General features: G+C 34.1%; 2 protein-coding genes and 1 pseudogene across 3 annotated transcripts; all 3 read left to right on the forward strand.

Moving 5' to 3' along the window:
* Positions 1-410: 410 nt before the first annotated feature.
* Positions 411-1,001, forward strand: LOC143605072 (uncharacterized). Its single transcript, XM_077081326.1, has one exon. It carries the CDS (start codon positions 411-413, stop codon positions 999-1,001), a length of 591 nt encoding a protein of 196 aa, XP_076937441.1.
* A 74-nt stretch (positions 1,002-1,075) lies between these two features.
* Positions 1,076-1,549, forward strand: LOC143605075 (uncharacterized). Its single transcript, XM_077081327.1, has one exon. The coding sequence runs from the start codon at positions 1,076-1,078 to the stop codon at positions 1,547-1,549; it is 474 nt and encodes a 157-aa protein (XP_076937442.1).
* An 8,746-nt stretch (positions 1,550-10,295) lies between these two features.
* On the forward strand, positions 10,296-13,306 carry LOC143605074 (transcription factor BHLH094-like; annotated as a pseudogene). Its single transcript, XR_013148431.1, has 6 exons — positions 10,296-10,514; positions 11,064-11,255; positions 11,362-11,427; positions 12,362-12,430; positions 12,500-12,571; positions 13,140-13,306. The product of XR_013148431.1 is annotated as a transcription factor BHLH094-like (transcript).
* Positions 13,307-19,599: the final 6,293 nt, after the last annotated feature.

Below are 19,599 nucleotides of genomic sequence, written 5' to 3' on the forward strand. Positions count from 1 at the left end.
GTTTACGTAAAGCATAAAGAGGCCGTATCGTTTCCGCTAATCCAACCGAAGGAGAAAGGTACTACTTACGCCTATTTTTGTCGAATGTCAAAGGGCCTACTTCTTTTGAAGATCTTTACAAAGTTAACAGTGTACAATACATGACATTTTGAAAAGAAGCTCTTGAGATAGGATTAATAGAGAACAATGAAAATTTATCACAATGTATCGCAAAAGCCTCTATATTTCAGTTTCCCAGTGCTCTTAGAATGTTATTCGCGACCATAATTATTTTTTGCATACCTGGAGATGTTCGAAAGTTATGGAATGGCCACTTTGAAACACTATCTGAAGATCATCGGTTAAATTGTCAAAATGTTGAACAAGTTCAAAATTTGGTTCTTACCGAAATTGTGGACCTTTTACAATCAATGGGTAAAGATATCAATCTATTAGATCTTCCAAGCATAACAGAAAATGTTAACTTACAACATGTAGGTTATCGTGAGGTACAAGAGGAGTATGGGTTGGTTGTGGAAGCTGAGCACTTGCGTGCCAAAGATTCACTTAATTTTGACCAAAAAATCGTGTTTGATGAGGTAATGAAACATGTGGATAATGATTTACCAGGTGTGTTCTTTATAGATGGTCCAGGTGGAACTGGAAAAACATTTGTGTACAAAGCTTTGCTTGCTGAAGTTCGTTCACGTGGTCTTATTTCTCTCGCAACAGCTTCATCAGGTGCTGCAGCTAATAATATGCCAGGAGGGAGAACGGCTCACTCGAGATTCAAGATTCCCCTTAATGTTGATAATAATTCAATGTGCGGCCTCACAACACAGAGTGGGGCTGCTGAACTAATTAGGCTATCTAAAATAATCATTTGGGATGAAGCATCGATGGCAAAACGACAGGCGATCGAGGCAGTCGATCAAACATTGCAAGACATTATAGGTGTTAGTCTCCCATTTGGTGGAAAGAAAATGGTTATTGGAGTGATTTTAGGCAGGTGTTGTCAGTAATTAAATGTGGCACGCGTGCACAAGTTGTAGACTCTAGCCTACGAATGTTGCCTCTTTGGTCTTTGACTAAAAAGATGCGTCTTGCCATAAATATGAGAGCGCTTAATGATCTGTGGTTTTCTAATTTTCTTTTAAGAGTCAGTGACATAATTGAAGAAGCGATCGAAGGAAGCTTTATCCATATACCCGATGACATGACAATTCCATGCACTATCCGAGAAAACTCAATAAAAGAACTCATCAATGTCATCTATCCGTCAATTCAAAACAATCTATGTTTTTCAGATTATATAATCTCTAAGGCAATATTATCCACCAGAAATGAGAGTGTTGATGAGATCAATGATCAAATGATTGGCATGTTTCAAGGGGAGGAAAAAGTTTACTACAGTTTTGATGAAGTCGAAGATGATCACAACAACTTCTATCCGATCGAGTTCTTAAACTCACTAACGGTGAGTGGTTTGGCGCCTCATAAGCTTCGATTAAAAAATGGTTGTCTGATAATATTGTTACGGAATATCAATCCATCAATGGCACAAGATTAATATGTAAAGGTTTCCATCCCAATGCTATTAATGTAGAAATAGCTGGTGGTCAACACACCGGTAAAAGAGTATATTTGCCAAGAATTCCTCAAAGTCTTTCTGAAGACGACATGTTCCCATTTAAGCTAATACGAAAACAGTTTCCCATTCAACTTAGCTTTTCCATGACCATCAACAAAGCTCAAGGTCAAACAATTCCTCATGTCAGTGTTTATCTACCAGATTCTGTATTTTCACACGGGCAACTTTACGTAGTGTAACATCCCCAAAATTTCGATCCAAATTTGACAACTTAGGAAAGTTGAGGGATCAAAAATAATATCAAGACAAGACATGAGAAAATATTAAATAAAGAAATATAAGAAAAATAAAGGAATAAAAATATTTCCTAAGTTAAGTTTACTTACATGAAAGAAATTTCATCCCACATTGGAAGATGTAAGAAAATGGAAGCATTCCACCAAGGTATAAATAAGAAAGATATGGAAGCTCTTTATAAGGAAGAGAATTTCCATAGTTATATTCTTTTATGAATACCATGCACCTAGTAGTCCTAGCGGAGGGTGTGTAGCACCCGACGCGCACGGGCTCGGACGACGGCGACGGCGAAGGGCGCTGGGCGCAATGTGGCGCTTTGATGGCGCACTTCGCACGCTCGCATCGCCGCGAGCCGCTTTGAAAGCCGCCTTAGTATTTTGGACAACGAGAATTAGACCAGAAGTGACAAGTTACTAAAGTACAGGGACTAAAAATGAAAAATAATTTCCAGAGACCCATCGCGCTACGCGATGCGTCCAAGGAGACGGCCATCGCGGTACGCGATGGGCCGTGATGACGCATCAACACGTGTCACATTCAGGTGACACGTGGCAGCAGGCCAAGACACATGGTAGAACGTGTCAGACCACGTGGCGACACGTGGCAGACGTGTCAGGCCACGTGGCGACACGTGGCAAGATCTCAGAAATATGGGTATCGCGATACGCGACGAAGGAAGAAAGGAGCCCATCGCGTATCGCGATGGGATCCAAAATTTGCTATAAGTAGGGAGGGGATCGGCTCATTTGCAGCACACCTCTCCACTCTCTCTCTAGATTTTCACTCTCTCTCTACCTCGGTTTGCATGTCGAACACCGTTTTGCGTGCCACCAACCCGACAATCATCACCTCGTAATCCGTGCAAATACCCGACGTTTTCCTCGAAGTGCGTGCCACCCAAAATTAGCCGACATTCCGTCTCGAAGTACGTGCACGACCCGGCAACCGAAAATTTCCTCGATTTGCGTGCCAAGGAAGGTGGATCAAGAACGCCTCGATAAACGTGCGTATAGAGTAGAAGTGCTGCCCGTATAAACTTAGGAATATCTAACTCCGAATACCGTGCGAGGTAAGGGGTTCTGTCTAAGTTATTATTTTATTATTATAAATGGCTTAGACCATAGTCGAGGGTATAGCCCGAACCTTGATTACAATTAAGAATAATATAAAGCAAAGGTTATAGTATTTCTTTAATATTAAGAAATATAATATTCAAAGAGTATAGTTAAATAATGTTTCTTCTTGAAGAAGAAACTCAGTATAGACGTTTCTTCTTGAAGAAGAAACGTAACATATAAATGGTAAATAATAACTGACCAAATGTTTTGAGTAAACAAATGCTTTTATCAAGGTTGAAGTTATACCAAAATAGACTAAAGGTCTAAAGCTAGATCGCTGATCTAGTTATTTATACAAATGTTATTCTCGTACTATAGGTCCGAGGTAACAAAACAAGAAGAGAATAGAAAACAGGAATCAGTATCAGAAACTGATTATAAACTGAAAAGGTGAATACGCCCCAAACCTTTTATACTGAGTCAGAATGTTTGCATAGGATTTACGAATCCTTAAAAACTTTGTGTACAATAATAAGAAACGGACACTTGATTAAGAGTATACATGTGTCTGGATCCAAACATACATGGTGACTCGGCATTTTCCCGAGGCCATGCAAATCATAACAAGTCTCCGGAAGCTTTATGAGAAATGATTTGTGTATATAATTAATTGTACAAGGTACTTAGGGTAATTTGAACCCAATTTAGTTGGGTGCCTAATGAGTAGTCACAAAGATATTATTGTTGGTTTCACAAAGGTATTGAAAAGATATTTTAGAGTCAGCGTTATTCACCAGCTTTGTGCTGACGTATTTTCCCACCCATGTTACAGGGAAACAAGAAAGGTTAGAACAGACAAGCAAGAAGTATAGAAGATTAGAGTTATAGTCAATAGATGTTATCTGATGGCTCAGATATTTTATTTTAAAATATTACAAAGAGTTATGTTTTTCTAAGAAATGTATTGTAAACGATGGACGGGTATTTAAACCCGACTTTTTAATAAGTTTTCAAAGTAATAATATTATATTAAAGACTTCCGCTGAAATAAAACCCGCAACTCTGATTTATTTACAAAACAGGTACCAACTTGTGGTCACACGCCTAGGCCCTAAAGTGGGGTGTGACAGGTTGGTATCAGAGCCATCAATCTTAGCGAATTAGGTATTTAATTATACCTTGGCTTTGATTAAGGATAAGTTTTGGAAAACTTATTATACAAAATACTGATTCAAGTAAAAATTTGATACTTAGTCGAAAAGTATCTAGATTTCAATCAAAATTGATACGGATATCGGATAAGATATAAACGATAACAAATAAGATAGGAGCGTCTTCCTATCCTTAAAAATCTAACCTCGCGCAGATGTCCGATTGCCAATCTAGCCAAGGATCATGTCAGCCTCGATTTGGTAAAGGAAAAAGATTTATGGGAACGTCTTTTCTCCCAATTCCTATATCTAGTGATGAAAGTACATGCCAAACAAAAATGGAAGAAGATTCAGATTCATTCGATTATAACATTCCACTAGCTCGGATTATTCAGAATCAAAATACGTATGGAGACGTATCAAGTATATCTAAGAAACCAATGATGCCAAAGGAAAAAGAAGTAATAAATTATCCGGAAGAATATATTCGAGAGCATGAATATTTTCCGGAAACTCAAGATTCTTTCCTTGCTCGCACTCAAAAGGAAGAAACAATGGAAGAGATGGAGGTGGAAGAAAAAGAAACGGAGACTATCAAGAAAGATAGCAAGATTAAGAAATTCGTCATTCGATGGAAGAAATAGAACCTTAGTAGAGAGTATAATTGTAACAAAAATAATATGCACTCTTGTAACTATAATAAGATGAATAAAAGATATGTTTTAAGTTCTTAGAATATTGGACTTATCTTTTAAAATTTTATTGTAGTATGTCAAGAGAAGAAAACGCAAACTCTCACAACAGTCCTCCAAAGAAATCGGGAAACGAAGAAAACATTAATAATAAAGATAATGAAATTCCCGCCCAATATAAAGAGGGAATTCAAAAGATTATTAAGGAAGCTATGAAAGACTTTTCTACGAGTCAAAGTCGACCAAAATCTAACAAGATGAGTCGAAGTAAATCTGTTTCTTCAAGAAACGAAGAAACTAGTGATAACTCTACAGCTAATAAAAACCCAAGGAACAAGAAACGTAAGATTCAAAAAGGATGCAACTTTAAGAACTTTAAAGTTTACAATCCTAAAGAATTTCATGGAGACTCAGATGGTATAGCCGCTATGAGATGGCTAGAAGAACAAGAATCAATCGTCACCATAAGCAAATGTACTGGTGAGGAAGCTATCCAGTATTCTTCACAAATGTTCAAGGGAGAAGCTCTTGAATGGTGGAACACCTTAATTCAAAACAAGGGTCATAAACAATGTATAATTTAAGTTGGGAAACATTCAAAGGTCTCATATTGAAGAAATTTTGCCCAACTCATGAAATGGATCGAATTCAAACCGAGTTATGGAATCACAAGGTTATTGGCACAAATCTTAGGGAATATAACACTAAATTCGTAGAGTATTGCCGATTGGTTCCACATCTAGTAACTCCGGAATATAATAAAGTAACTCGTTACATGTATGGACTACCAAGAGAAATAAAAGACATGGTACGATCCAATATGCCAGAAACAGTTGATTCGGCTATGGAATTGGCCGGATACTTAATCAACAGCATGATAAGGAACCAAGAAGAAGAAAAGGAGAAAGACAAGGAAACCAAGAAACCAAAAGATTCCGAGAAGTTAGAGAAAGAAGAAAGTACTCCCAAGTCAGCCTGTAAGACTTGTGGAAAGAAACATACTGGAAAGTGTCGACTAGAAAATACGAATAATTGTGCATACTGTAAGAGAGCAGGACACACAATAGAAGAATGTCGTAAGAAGCTAGGAGTATGTTTTACATGTGGAGAAACGGGTCACTTTAAGACTGAATGCCCGAAAAGAAAAGCTAGTCAAGATTAATGAATGACAAGATCACATCAAGGAAATGTCAAGATAGACTAGCTAACTTTTGTATATTAATTGTAACTCGTTCTTAAACGAGAAGTTTTGTAATCAAAGAAGGGTATTTAATTCCCTAAGTTATAAATAAAATATTAGCATATAGATCGTGTTAATACACAAGAATGCTTATATTCATTACATCTAAAAAGATAGTCAGAGGTTTAACCATTGAGATAATGTAACATCTAGGAAGATGATATTAATAGAAAGAAATGATACATCAAACATTAGAAAATGTTTAAATATACGAGGACAAGTATATTAAGGAATTTCCGATCAAAAAATCCAACTGATAGAATTATCTACCAACTATGGTTGATCAAAAAGTCAAAGGAAAAGAGCTCGAAGATTTTCAAGAAATACAATTGCTAAGTATAGCAAAAGTGATTAAGACAAAGTACAAGGGTACTGTTAGAATATAGAGAATGTCATTGATCAAGATCAAGGATAGAATAGATTCGATAGACTGAATCTAAACAAACAACTTAGTGGAATAGATTCGATATGCTGAATCAAAACAACAATGTAGTTAACATCAGTAAATGTTTAGAATACAAAAACGGTAAGGTAAATAGTTAAACACAACTGATCAATGTGTTTATCAATTTATATTACCTAATGATATTCTGAATTATTGACTGGTTACATCATTCAAGGATGTAAGTTAACAACAAAACAAAAACCTTAGTAATTCTGCATGGAGATTGTAACGACAAGAACCAGATTAGATAAAATCTAATCAACAATCGAAAGCAAGAACCATTCACTCTTAAACCAACGAATCTCGAGGACGAGATTCATTTCAAGGTGGGGAGGATGTAACATCCCCAAAATTTCGATCCAAATTTGACAACTTAGGAAAGTTGAGGGATCAAAAATAATATCAAGACAAGACATGAGAAAATATTAAATAAAGAAATATAAGAGAAATAAGGGAATAAAAATATTTCCTAAGTTAAGTTTACTTACATGAAAGAAATTCAATCCCACATTGGAAGATGTAAGAAAGTGGAAGCATTCCACCAAGGTATAAATAAGGAAGATGGAATCCATCCCACATGGAAAGTGGTAAAAAAATGGAAGCTTCTTATAAGGAAGAGAATTTCCATAGTTATATTCTTTTATAAATACCATGCACCTAGTAGTCCTAGCGGAGGGTGTGTAGCACCCGACGCGCACGCGCACGGGCTAGTACGAGGACGACGGCGACGGCGACGGCACGCGCACGCGCAATGTGGCGCTTTGATGGCGCACTTCGCACCCTCGCATCGCCGCGAGCCGCTTTGAGAGCCGCCTTAGTATATTTGGACAACGAGAATTAGACCAGAAGTGACAAGTTACTAAAGTACATGGACTAAAAATGAAAAATAATTTCCAGATACCCATCGCGCTACGCGATGAGTCCAAGGAGACGGCCATCGTGGTACGCGATGGGTCGTGATGACGCATCAACACGTGTCACACTCTGGTGACACGTGGCAGCAGACCAAGACACGTGGCAGAACGTGTCAGACCACGTGGCAGACGTGTTAGGCCACGTGGCGACACGTGGCAAGATCTCAGAAATATGGGTATCGCGATACGCGACGAAGGAAGAAAAGAGCCCATCGCGTATCGCGTGGGATCCAAAATTTGCTATAAATAGGGAGGGGATCAGCTCATTTGCAGCACACCTCTCCACTCTCTCTCTAGATTTTCACTCTCTCTCTACCTCGGTTTGCATGTCGAACACCGTTTTGCGTGCCACCAACCCGACAATCATCACCTCGTAATCCGTGCAAATACCCGACGTTTTCCTCGAAGTGCGTGCCACCCAAAATTAGCCGACATTCCGTCTCGAAGTACGTGCACGACCCGGCAACCGAAAATTTCCTCGATTTGCGTGCCAAGGAAGGTGGATCAAGAACGCCTCGATAAACGTGCGTATAGAGTAGAAGTGCTGCCCGTATAAACTTAGGAATATCTAACTCCGAATACCGTGCGAGGTAAGGGGTTCTGTCTAAGTTATTATTTTATTATTATAAATGGCTTAGACCATAGTCGAGGGTATAGCCCGAACCTTGATTACAATTAAGAATAATATAAAGCAAAGGTTATAGTATTTCTTTAATATTAAGAAATATAATATTCAAAGAGTATAGTTAAATAATGTTTCTTCTTGAAGAAGAAACTCAGTATAGACGTTTCTTCTTGAAGAAGAAACGTAACATATAAATGGTAAATAATAACTGACCAAATGTTTTGAGTAAACAAATGCTTTTATCAAGGTTGAAGTTATACCAAAATAGACTAAAGGTCTAAAGCTAGATCGCTGATCTAGTTATTTATACAAATGTTATTCTCGTACTATAGGTCCGAGGTAACAAAACAAGAAGAGAATAGAAAATAGGAATCAGTATCAGAAACTGATTATAAACTGAAAAGGTGAATACGCCCCAAACCTTTTATACTGAGTCAGAATGTTTGCATAGGATTTACGAATCCTTAAAAACTTTGTGTACAATAATAAGAAACGGACACTTGATTAAGAGTATACATGTGTCTGGATCCAAACATACATGGTGACTCGGCATTTTCCCGAGGCCATGCAAATCATAACAAGTCTCCGGAAGCTTTATGAGAAATGATTTGTGTATATAATTAATTGTACAAGGTACTTAGGGTAATTTGAACCCAATTTAGTTGGGTGCCTAATGAGTAGTCACAAAGATATTATTGTTGGTTTCACAAAGGTATTGAAAAGATATTTTAGAGTCAGCGTTATTCACCAGCTTTGTGCTGACGTATTTTCCCACCCATGTTACAGGGAAACAAGAAAGGTTAGAACAGACAAGCAAGAAGTATAGAAGATTAGAGTTATAGTCATTAGATGTTATCTGATGGCTCAGATATTTTATTTCAAAATATTACAAAGAGTTATGTTTTTCTAAGAAATGTATTGTAAACGATGGACGGGTATTTAAACCCGACTTTTTAATAAGTTTTCAAAGTAATAATATTATATTAAAGACTTCCGCTGAAATAAAACCCGCAACTCTGATTTATTTACAAAACAGGTACCAACTTGTGGTCACACGCCTAGGCCCTAAAGTGGGGTGTGACACGTAGCATTGTCAAGAGGGAGATCACGAGAAAATGCAAAAGTATTAGTACACCCCGCCAAAGATTTCAGACGAGATGGGGTATGCACCTCAAATGTTGTCTATCGTGAAGTATTACGTGATGAATGAATCATATGTGTTATAAAATGTAGGTAGATATGTTATAGATCTTGTGCTTTAATGTTTTATATTTCTGAATATATTTTGAATACATTTTGAGTTTATTATTATTTGAGTTTAAAAGGTAAGACATGGTCTTCTTTATCAAGCCTATCCTTTACAATATACTAACTTGTTTGTTTTTTAATTGAATAAATTAGAACTATTATGGACGAAACAAAGAAGGACTTAGAAGAAATGTCATGTATCATATTAACATCTATACTATATATATAACATTGTTGATTTTGGTAAAAACATGTATGAGAAACTGAATATTGTTTTTTTGTAGTGCCCAAACCTGCTACGGCAGATGTGGTAGTTAAGGATGAGAAGATTGTAGAAACTCATAATCAAGTCACTGGAGCGGTCAAACAAGAAGACCTTGGTACCGATTTGGATGAAGAATGGTGGTCAAAATACACAGATGAGGTCATTGAGATGTGTAAGGCATATGAGTAAAAGTTATCTTATCAGAATGCAAGTGGTTAGCACATGGATGTTTATTTTTAAATGGTTATGTATAAAACTTATGTTTTCTTGTTGTTGTGTTGGTTTATTAAAACTGAAATGGTATTTATGACTTATATTGTCTTATTTATATTTATGACTTTTCTTTACTTAATTGAGTTATGTAATACTTATGGCATAGATAGACCATGCTGATGTGACGAATACAAAAACTAACAAAACTAATACATAATATGTCATGAGCATAGATAAACTAACATAAAACGAGTATCTCATTGTAAATCAGTGACGCCGTCGTATCGGGCAGCTACTAGTAGCATAAATATAGATAATCGTATGGTTGATAAGAAAGAAGTAAGAGAAAAATAGAAAGGCAAGGCGGTGGAGAAGAAAAGAAAACGGTTGACACACTGACTGAGAATCCTCGTTGTTCATTCAGAAGTCACGTCTGTTGTGTCTTCCAAACGTACACTGGTGGTGGGTATACATACATACATACATACATACACTAGTCAGTCAGTCAGTCATATGTATCTATAATAACCTCAACCAAGCAGTCTATCTAGGGTTGGGTTTGAATCATTGGGTGGTGATGATGGACGGGGGTGGGTTCGGGTCAGGCAATACGCCGTCGTTGTGTGAGATCTGGCCGTAAGTCGGCAATGCTGCCGCGTCATTTGATGATCCCATGGCGGTGGTGGAACAGACAGGGAATATTAATATTAATAAGAAGAAGCGGCGTCAAGATGATGATGATGATGATGATGAGTCTAAAGGTGTTTCTACTGGTAATGCCAATACTACTACCATGGTAATTCATTCATTAATTAATCAACTTTGGTCATAATATCTTGTTTACTTTTAAGTTTTTACCTTCTGTAGATGTCAATTTGAGGTTGTAATCTGATATGCTGCTACCCTGTTTTTTAATTGTTTTTTCTTCATCTGAAGAACATCCCGTGAGGTGAGGTGACTTTCGTCGTCAAATTTGGATGAATTTGTTCAAAATTGGAACAAAATTTATTCAGATTTTGATGAAATTGGTACGATTGTATTCAAATTTGGATGAAATTGGTACAGAAATAAACAAATTCAGTTAAAATTTATTCAAGTTTGGATGAGATTGGTACCAAAATTAAGATTAAAAGTTTAAAACACGGACCGTAATCTATCCTCTATCAAAAATGTTTCATATCTCACCGATCTTTTCTGTTTGCATATAACATTAAATTCACACCACCTAAACAGTTGCAGCTTCCTTTCCTACTGTACCTTTTTAATTAAGTCTCCATTGTTTATTAAATAGTGAGATGCAATAAGAGTTGTTAATGTTTATTAAAAATTGGGAAACTTGAATCAGACTGACGGTGACAGTAAACGAGTGAAGACTTTAGCAATTGAAAATGAGAACTCGGAATCTAAACCCGAAGATGAAAGAAGCGCAGGCAAGAAAGTAGGTAACAGTGTGAAACAATCTGAACCACCCAAAGATTATATTCATGTTAGAGCAAGAAGAGGTCAAGCCACTGATAGCCACAGTCTAGCAGAAAGAGTAACTTTTCTAACTTCATTAAAAATTATATTGTTATTTTCTTTATAAAGATCAAGATTTTTGTTTTTTCTGAATTTTGGCCCGTTGTACGGTCGGTCGGTCACAGGCTAGAAGAGAAAAGATAAGTGAAAGAATGAAAATTCTTCAAGATCTTGTCCCTGGCTGTAATAAGGTATGATTTATTATTTTATTGTTCATTTGTTCTTGTTTTGTCATCTGTATTTAACTTGAAATTTACCCACGTGAGTTGCGCGGGAATTTTGCCACGAACTCGAATATTAAAACGCATATAAAAAAACATATTATGATGGCTATAAGTCTGACGTAGAACCCAATACATAAATCACACCGAATGAAAGAAATAATGTTAGCAAAATGGAAGAAAACCCAATATGTTAATATTTTTGTTCACCTCTAGTCGTGCGTCACTAATGAAGGGACTTCTATTTAGGCCAACCGCACCATGGGCACAGGAGACCAATCTCCACCCCAATCCAATGTATTAATATGCCTAGCAAACATGTCTAGTTAATGCAACTGTTCACATTTTCCCATCTTCTACACATTTCTCAGTTTTTATTTTCGTCTTTTTGAACGCATCTATTCGAATTTGTTTATTTGTCCATATCTCTCGCTAAGCAAAACAATTTGAAAAAAAAAGAGAAAAAAGTAGCGAAAAGAAAGAGAATCTCTTCCAAATTATCTATAAAACCCGTCACAGGATCGAACCCGTGCCATCTTTAAGTCTAAGTATAGCAAGCGTGTCAACCGCTGGGCTAATCAGCAACTTTGGTTAATAATTGAAAATTTAAAGTATTTAAACAAAACACACAAATAGAGGTACTAAATGTTGCTATTAATAAATTGCAGGACTGAATATGCACATATGAAAACTTCACTGTAACAGTTACTTGTCCAATTATATATAGTATAAATTTAATTTTTAAATCAGTTAACTGATAAGATTTAAACAGCATGACATGTGAGTCTTGTTCAAGTGGTTTTAACTTTTTTAGTCATGTGCAAAATTTTCAAACCGATCTAAAAATAGGACAGACACGAGTATGCAGTTTTGATTATAAAAGGATTAATTATATGATGTTAAGGTTATTGGGAAAGCATCGGTTCTTGATGAGATAATTAACTACATTCAATCACTACAGCAACAGGTTGAGGTAAGCATACTTGTATGTTCATTTTAATATTATTAACGATTGTGTTGTTAATTAATGTGAGTGTGACAGTTCTTATCAATGAAGCTTGAAGCTGTCACTTCAAGATCACAACCGAGTCCCCAAGGGTTTCCTTCGAAAGATGTAAGCATTGAATGTTATGTATGTTGATTTCCTTCGAAAGATGTTGTGTATTATTTCTAACGGGTAGTAAAATATTATTAGCTTAAAAGGTAAAATGTCAAATACTCAAATGGTATTTGGATTAAATAAAGATGACACCTTTGACCTGTTTACTTATGAACGTGTACAATTGGGTTATGTTTGATTTCTAAAGAGTCAAAATGAGTAAAATAAGTAATAGTAGCTTAAAAGGGAACATGCCAAATGGACTTAAATCAAATAAAGATCGCAACTTTGACCTATTTGCTTATGAACGGGTACATTTGGGTAATGTTTTATTAGTGTCACATGAGTAAAATAAAGTGTATCACCTTAGAAGGGAACATTAAGGATGGCAACTTTGACCCATTTACTTATGAACGAGCACATTAGGGTTATGTTTTATATTCCTAACGGGTCAGATAAGTAAAATAAAGAATATTAGCTTGAAAGTCATGACCCAAAGCCTGTAAAGCTTTGACCCCTTTGACCCGTTACTTTACCTACCCATTTTCCACCTCTGCCTAACAAGTCAAAGCTGGTGTTTCAGTTTGGTCAACAATCATTCGGCATGTCTGGGGTGCCGTTTGCTTCACAACCCGCAAGGGAATTCAGTAACGGATTGTCACCAGAATGGCTGCACATGCAAATCGGTGGCAGCTTTGAAAGAACATTATGATCAATGGGAATAAGTATGCACTAAACAGAGGCCATGAAGCTAATATATATGTTTAAGCTTTATATATATATTCAATCTTTTTAGTTTTACAAGATGAAGGTATGTATGTATTATGTACTATTCTTGCTCATATGTCTCGTAGAGTCATACGTCTTTTTTACCTGTGAACATGATGAAATTGTTTGTCCATCCTTTTTTTTCTTTAATATTAGAAGCATAATGTGTATTGAAACAATTTTTGGATTTAAATAAGTTTCAGCCCATTTTAATCTTTCTCCTAGTATTGTATGCAGTTTGGTTCGATGTGGTTTTGGGTTGAAAATAGATCGCGTAAGTTACATATTCTGGGTAAAAAATACTTATATCTATTTTATGCTATAAGTTTATTTCCGCTCGGATGGTACTTGTGGGTTCGTTGTATGTCTTAACAAGATGACGGACGCTATGAACAAACAAGTACTGTGTATTTTTCTATTATCAACCCTTTTAGTTATTATCCTTATTAGTTGTCCCAAATTTTTTTTACCATCATTTGAAGTATGTCTTGCATAATTTCAAGATGTCATGTTAGAGGTCACATCAAGGAAGTGTCATTGCCTTCAGGTGACCTTTTATGTCATGTTCATGATTTGGAACCAAGCGGCCCCATACCTTTTTATATATGTTATGTATCAAGTTAGGTACCTGTGTATTACACGGGCTGGACAATGAAAACGGTATAATTGATAAATATTTAAATACGTTATATGATTAAAATTACGTATTATAATAATGAAAAATGAAAAGTTCACAAAGCTCTAAAATTACAAATAATTGCAAGTTTTATATATACAAATAAATTGATACAGTTTTACTGAAACATTAACAAACCATACGTTATATAGCAACAAAGCATATACAAATCATATACAATTTTTATTTATTTCAACTAATTGCTAGTTTCCCTAACCATTGATGATGCCATCTGATGCCCAAGTATTGCTTCTACTATTACCTGCATTTCACAACAAAAAATAACCAAACTAACCATGATTTAATACCCAACACTTGTCTCATTTAATTCAGTTCGGTTTGTACTTCATAATCAGTCAAATAGATCGAAAGAGAGAAAAAAATGGAAAGAAAGATTGGCTAAATTCATTTCAGCTCGATTTCAAAATAATAAGGCTTTTATATTCGTATGTGACACCCATATTGCTAATCAAAATACTGGACAAGGAGTGTTCCGGTTCCAACCGGTCCATATGAAATTAGTCACTTTGACCTTCTACCCAACCCTCTTATGTTTATGATATTGTAAATAAAGTTTTTTGGTCAAGATAACCTAGAATAATCTGATCAATTGGTTTCTACCCAACTCGCTAATGTTTCTGATCATGTTTTTATCATGGTAACATCCAAATTTGTCATTGACAAAGGGGATCTATTGCACGCAACTTGGAACAAAATATAAACCAAGAGTCAATATACTTCAAGTTTGTGAGAAGAGTAAATAAGTCATTTGAACAATCATAATCAATAACAGGGGTGGTGCAATGAACATGACTTTATAATATGAATCAAATACCCTTGATAAACCATGAGCTAACTTGTACCAAACCATGGTCACAAAAATTAAAAGGTATTTCTTTATCTAAGAAATATTTTCTTTTATTATACATCTTGAATTACAAGAATCAACTTTTTTAGAATAATAGGATAGAAACACACCTTTTCTTTTATATTTTAATGCATATTCTTTGTCGATGAAACTCTTCCCTAAGTCAATCCGTTCTTCAAAAACAAACCAATGTTAAAATGAACCCATATATAAATATTGGTTCATAATTAAGAATGAAAAAAAAATCCATAAAACTTATCAAACAAAGAGGTTAAAACATATAAATAAAAATTTCTTTGTTTTTAAAAACATAGTGTCTTACCTTCAAATATAGACTTGATACTGTGAACTCGAGCTTGCGTGTCCCAGGATCTAACTTGTCTCAAACATGATCATAAAAGTCAAAAAAATATTTCTTCATCTAAGAAATTTTTTCCTTGAAAGTGCGTCCTTAAAATATCATAAAGGAAAACATTATAAAATAATGATCCATAAAAGAAAGCCAAATTCTTGTTAAAATCACATGATATAACCAATACCTTAAATAAACCAAGTGTTCCAACAAAAACCACTCCATCATGGATAGCGTTGTTTATGAATACTGAACCACAAACTTATTACCATATTAGGTTACACGGGTTTTATTAAAAAATATATAAAAAACATATAAACCAATTTAAAATTTTCATTATTTTAAAACCAATATGAAAAGCATATTAAAATTTTTAATATTGAAAGTATAAACCATTAATTAGAAAACTTAATTATACCTTTCAATTGTCAAACCAACAAATCTAACATAATAATAATAAGTTAAAATCTAACCACGTAAACGAACCCAATGTCAAAGCATTATCCATAAACCATTAAAAAATTCTTAAATGTCAAAACAACCAAACAATCAATCCTATATCCATCTTCACCATAAACATGTATCAATGGATATTGAAGCGGAAGGTAAAACGGATGGAGTTCGCTAATTGGTATTAGATTTCCGTCTTGAGTTTTGACAACATTGTCTCTTGTGTCAAGATGTTCATGAATGTCACCAACTAACAGTGCAGCTACTTCAGAAGCGGTGGGTAAGTTATAAGTACGACCATCTTTCTGCCTGTTAACGATGATTCTCAGCTTTAGTTCAATGCCTGGATTATGTTCAATAAAATCTCTTGCCATTCTATAAGATTTAACCAAGTGATTTTGGGAATCTAACATTTGCTTTAATTCACTTATAATGGTCAAATCTTGAGTATTTGAAGCTGAATTTGCTGAAGAACCGGATTCGCTATTAAAAAAATAAAATTTATTAGTATATGGTGAAAATGAAAGGAAAAAATAATATGTAAAGAACAGGTACTTTTAAATTTTGTAATATTACCAGAATATTCCTTGTCTATTAGATACTTCGTTGTCGGTATCATATATGTAGAGTTGTGCAAATTTTGGTTTCGAGCCGGTATTCGATAGAAGACTGCCAATACTATGATAATTTTGTCCACTAAGTCTGAAAACAAATGGAGCATTACCTTTATTAATTGAGCGGTCTAGTTTACCGCCCATTGAAGTAAATCTAAACATGGAATTATTTCGACGTATGTTTTTCAAAAAGAACTTGCTTTTTTCATCTGATGAAAGAAATAAACTCTTAAAACAATCAGATGGCTCCTTCCATTTTGGAAGCTGAACCTTCCCTTTGGCACAACACATTGAATAGACTCCAGACCCAACATTTTCGTTTCCTCTTCTTGATTCGTCTTTCCATAATTTAGCTTGACATGCTAAGCATATAACTGACTGATCACCATGATCCAGTTAATCTATTTTTAATATAAAATTGGAAATATTAAAAAAAATAAAGTAAAGAAAGAAAAAGTTGTTAACTAACTATATATGAAATTAGAAAATACCTTTAGAAATTCCCTTGAAGCCATTTTCAATATCATCGTCATCATTTAATTCATCATGTGTGAAGCCATGCGAATGTAACTCACGTGGGTTTAAACTTGTTTTTGAAGCTTGTCTATGTTTACGTGGGTTGACAAAAGATCCCTTTGTACGCATACCACTTGTTTTTGACGAAGATGGGAAATTCGGTGGTGTAGGAGTTGTATAGTCACTTTGATGCGTACCTGAAAATATTGAAAATATTGAAGAGTAATTTATAATAAAATATTGCATCAACACCGTTGGTTATAGGTAGATATGTTAGAAGAATAAGTAATATCATTTGTGATGTCAGATGATGGAGTTTAAATATTTAATGGTAGATTAATATTATTTGCAAAGTTTGTTTGATATGTTGTAGGTGTTTGAGGGTTGAAATTTTCTTGATCGTAAGAAGACATTAGTTTAGTAACGGCTGATATGTGAAGCAAGCCTACATTTTTAGGACTTGAAAAAAGAAAAAAATCTAACTGAACAGAAGTTTTATTTAGATAGATAGAAAACGCAAGTAAAAATAATTATTTTAAATACTTACATATAGAAGGTTGATATGTTGTAGGTGTTTGAGGGTTGACATTTTCTTGATTATAAGAAGACATGAGATTAGTAATGGCTGATATGTGACGCAAGCGTACATTTTTAGGACCTGAAATTTAAAAAAAAAATAATAGAAAAAAATTAATAAATACTGAACAAAACTTTTATTAAGATTGTGTTAAAAGGCGACTAAAAATCATTAGTGTAAATACTTACATATGGATGCGTTTGATGATGAAGGGACATTGGACAACAATGAAACTGATTTCAAAGTTAGTGTTGGTGTTCTACTCCAGTTTTGATACGTAGCTACAATTATGTTAACATATTTAATAAGTTTTAATATATATATATCGATTGAAAAAAAATTATTTATAAAAAATGATCATAAATGTTACCACGATTTGTGATATCAGACAATGGAGATGCAAGATCGAAAATATCACCAATGCGTGTTTGAGGATTGACATTTCCTTATCATGAGAAGGAAATAAATTTGTAACGGATGATAGTTGACGTTTGTTAACACTTTGGTGACCTGAAAGCAAAGATTCAAAATGGTGATTAATAAATTGAAGAGTGATTATACCATTATAGTTAGTATATTATACAGTCGCGTTTTCTTTTGTTGTCCAAAAGTCGTTTTCGAAACTCTCTTCTCTCTTTACAATATATTCTATCAAAAGACGTCACTAAAATAAAAATATTATTATAAGGTTAGTATTAGATGTAGCTATAAATATGAATAATGAATAAAATCCAAAAATTATTTACAATTAACTATACGACTGAGGTTTGAAGTTATATGGTCGAGGTTCTTCTTTTTGTTATCACGAATGAATTTTCGTAGCCATCGGTTTTCCTTACAAATATCTAAAGTAAAAAAAATAATATAATAATAATTATAAAATGATTAATATTTTAAAAATAAATATACAAAAATTGGACTTAAATTTTTTGGTCAATCTTTGTTGTGATATTTGATGTGTAGAGGCTAAATTTTCATTGGTGATGCCTATATAAGTAAACATTATTATTATTATGTAGAGACATCATATTGTTACCATTGAAGGATATCGTACCCTTAAAAACAATAAAAGTCCATAAATGATACTGATAAATCAAGAATAAAATAAATTAAAACCTGATGCACTTCTTTGGTTGTTGTAGATATCGAGGGCGTTATGATCTGAATTCGTAGTAGCTGCGTAGTCTCTTATTGAATTGTACATACATAATGAAATAAATAATAAGTAAAGAGTTAAAAGTAGTGGTGCATGAAAAGTAGAATCGAATAACATAATAGAAAATAACCAAAACGAAAGAAAGAAATCAACCAACACTAAAACTATAGTCGAACTATCACTGATACATGATCTGGCAAATAATTGAGATAACACTTTGAATCGACCAAGAATAATCAATAAAGTAAAACTGGTTATTGTAAACAACTTGGTTCATTCTAAATTAAGCAGCATCAACAATTACTTTTATTTATCCAAAAACTGATAGTATACCTTTTGAGCCAATTGGAGGAGCATGATCAAGAACCAAATTATACCACAATTACTTGTATGCATTTAATAGTAAAATCAAAATCAAACAATCACAAGGTGTATCAACAGTTCACCACAAAAACATTATGGAACTACAATCCAACTTTTTAATTCTACTGTATACATTTAATATTAAAATCAACATCAAAAGTGATTTTTAAGGGTACAATTTTTTTTAACACAATAAGAATAAGCATTAATTTGTTTAAAGCTTACCCTAAAACAATATAAAGCTCAGATTATCAAATACAATTCACTAACAAAACAAAACTAAATAGAATGGCCTAAACGATAAACTAACAAAATATGAATATATATTAAACCATAAAAAATGAGCAGAAAACCTCTTAAGTAGATGACAAACGAATTCAAGTTTATTTAGGCATTTCATCAAATAGTTGGAGTGCGTATTGAATTATAATTATAATCACTTATACAATCAATTCAACTTCACATCACAGTATAAATGAGATTCAATCGATCAATCTTTTTAATTATATTCACATGTCCAATTCATCAATCATATAACTCACATTATATGTAATTATAATTATATAAGTGATATGGATGTGAATTGGTTTGTAAAAATTACCTGCAATCTGGAAGATGAATTAATGGGTTGTTAAACCCACGTGAAGCTAAGCTGAAGGGAAGATTTGGAAGTTGAATTTTTTGAATTAAATCTAATTAAGAA

The sequence above is a fragment of the Bidens hawaiensis genome, unplaced genomic scaffold, assembly GCF_021521415.1.
Source record: "Bidens hawaiensis isolate Kalapana, Puna unplaced genomic scaffold, B.hawaiensis_p1.1 tig00067837_1, whole genome shotgun sequence".
NCBI classification, from domain to species: domain Eukaryota; kingdom Viridiplantae; phylum Streptophyta; class Magnoliopsida; order Asterales; family Asteraceae; genus Bidens; species Bidens hawaiensis.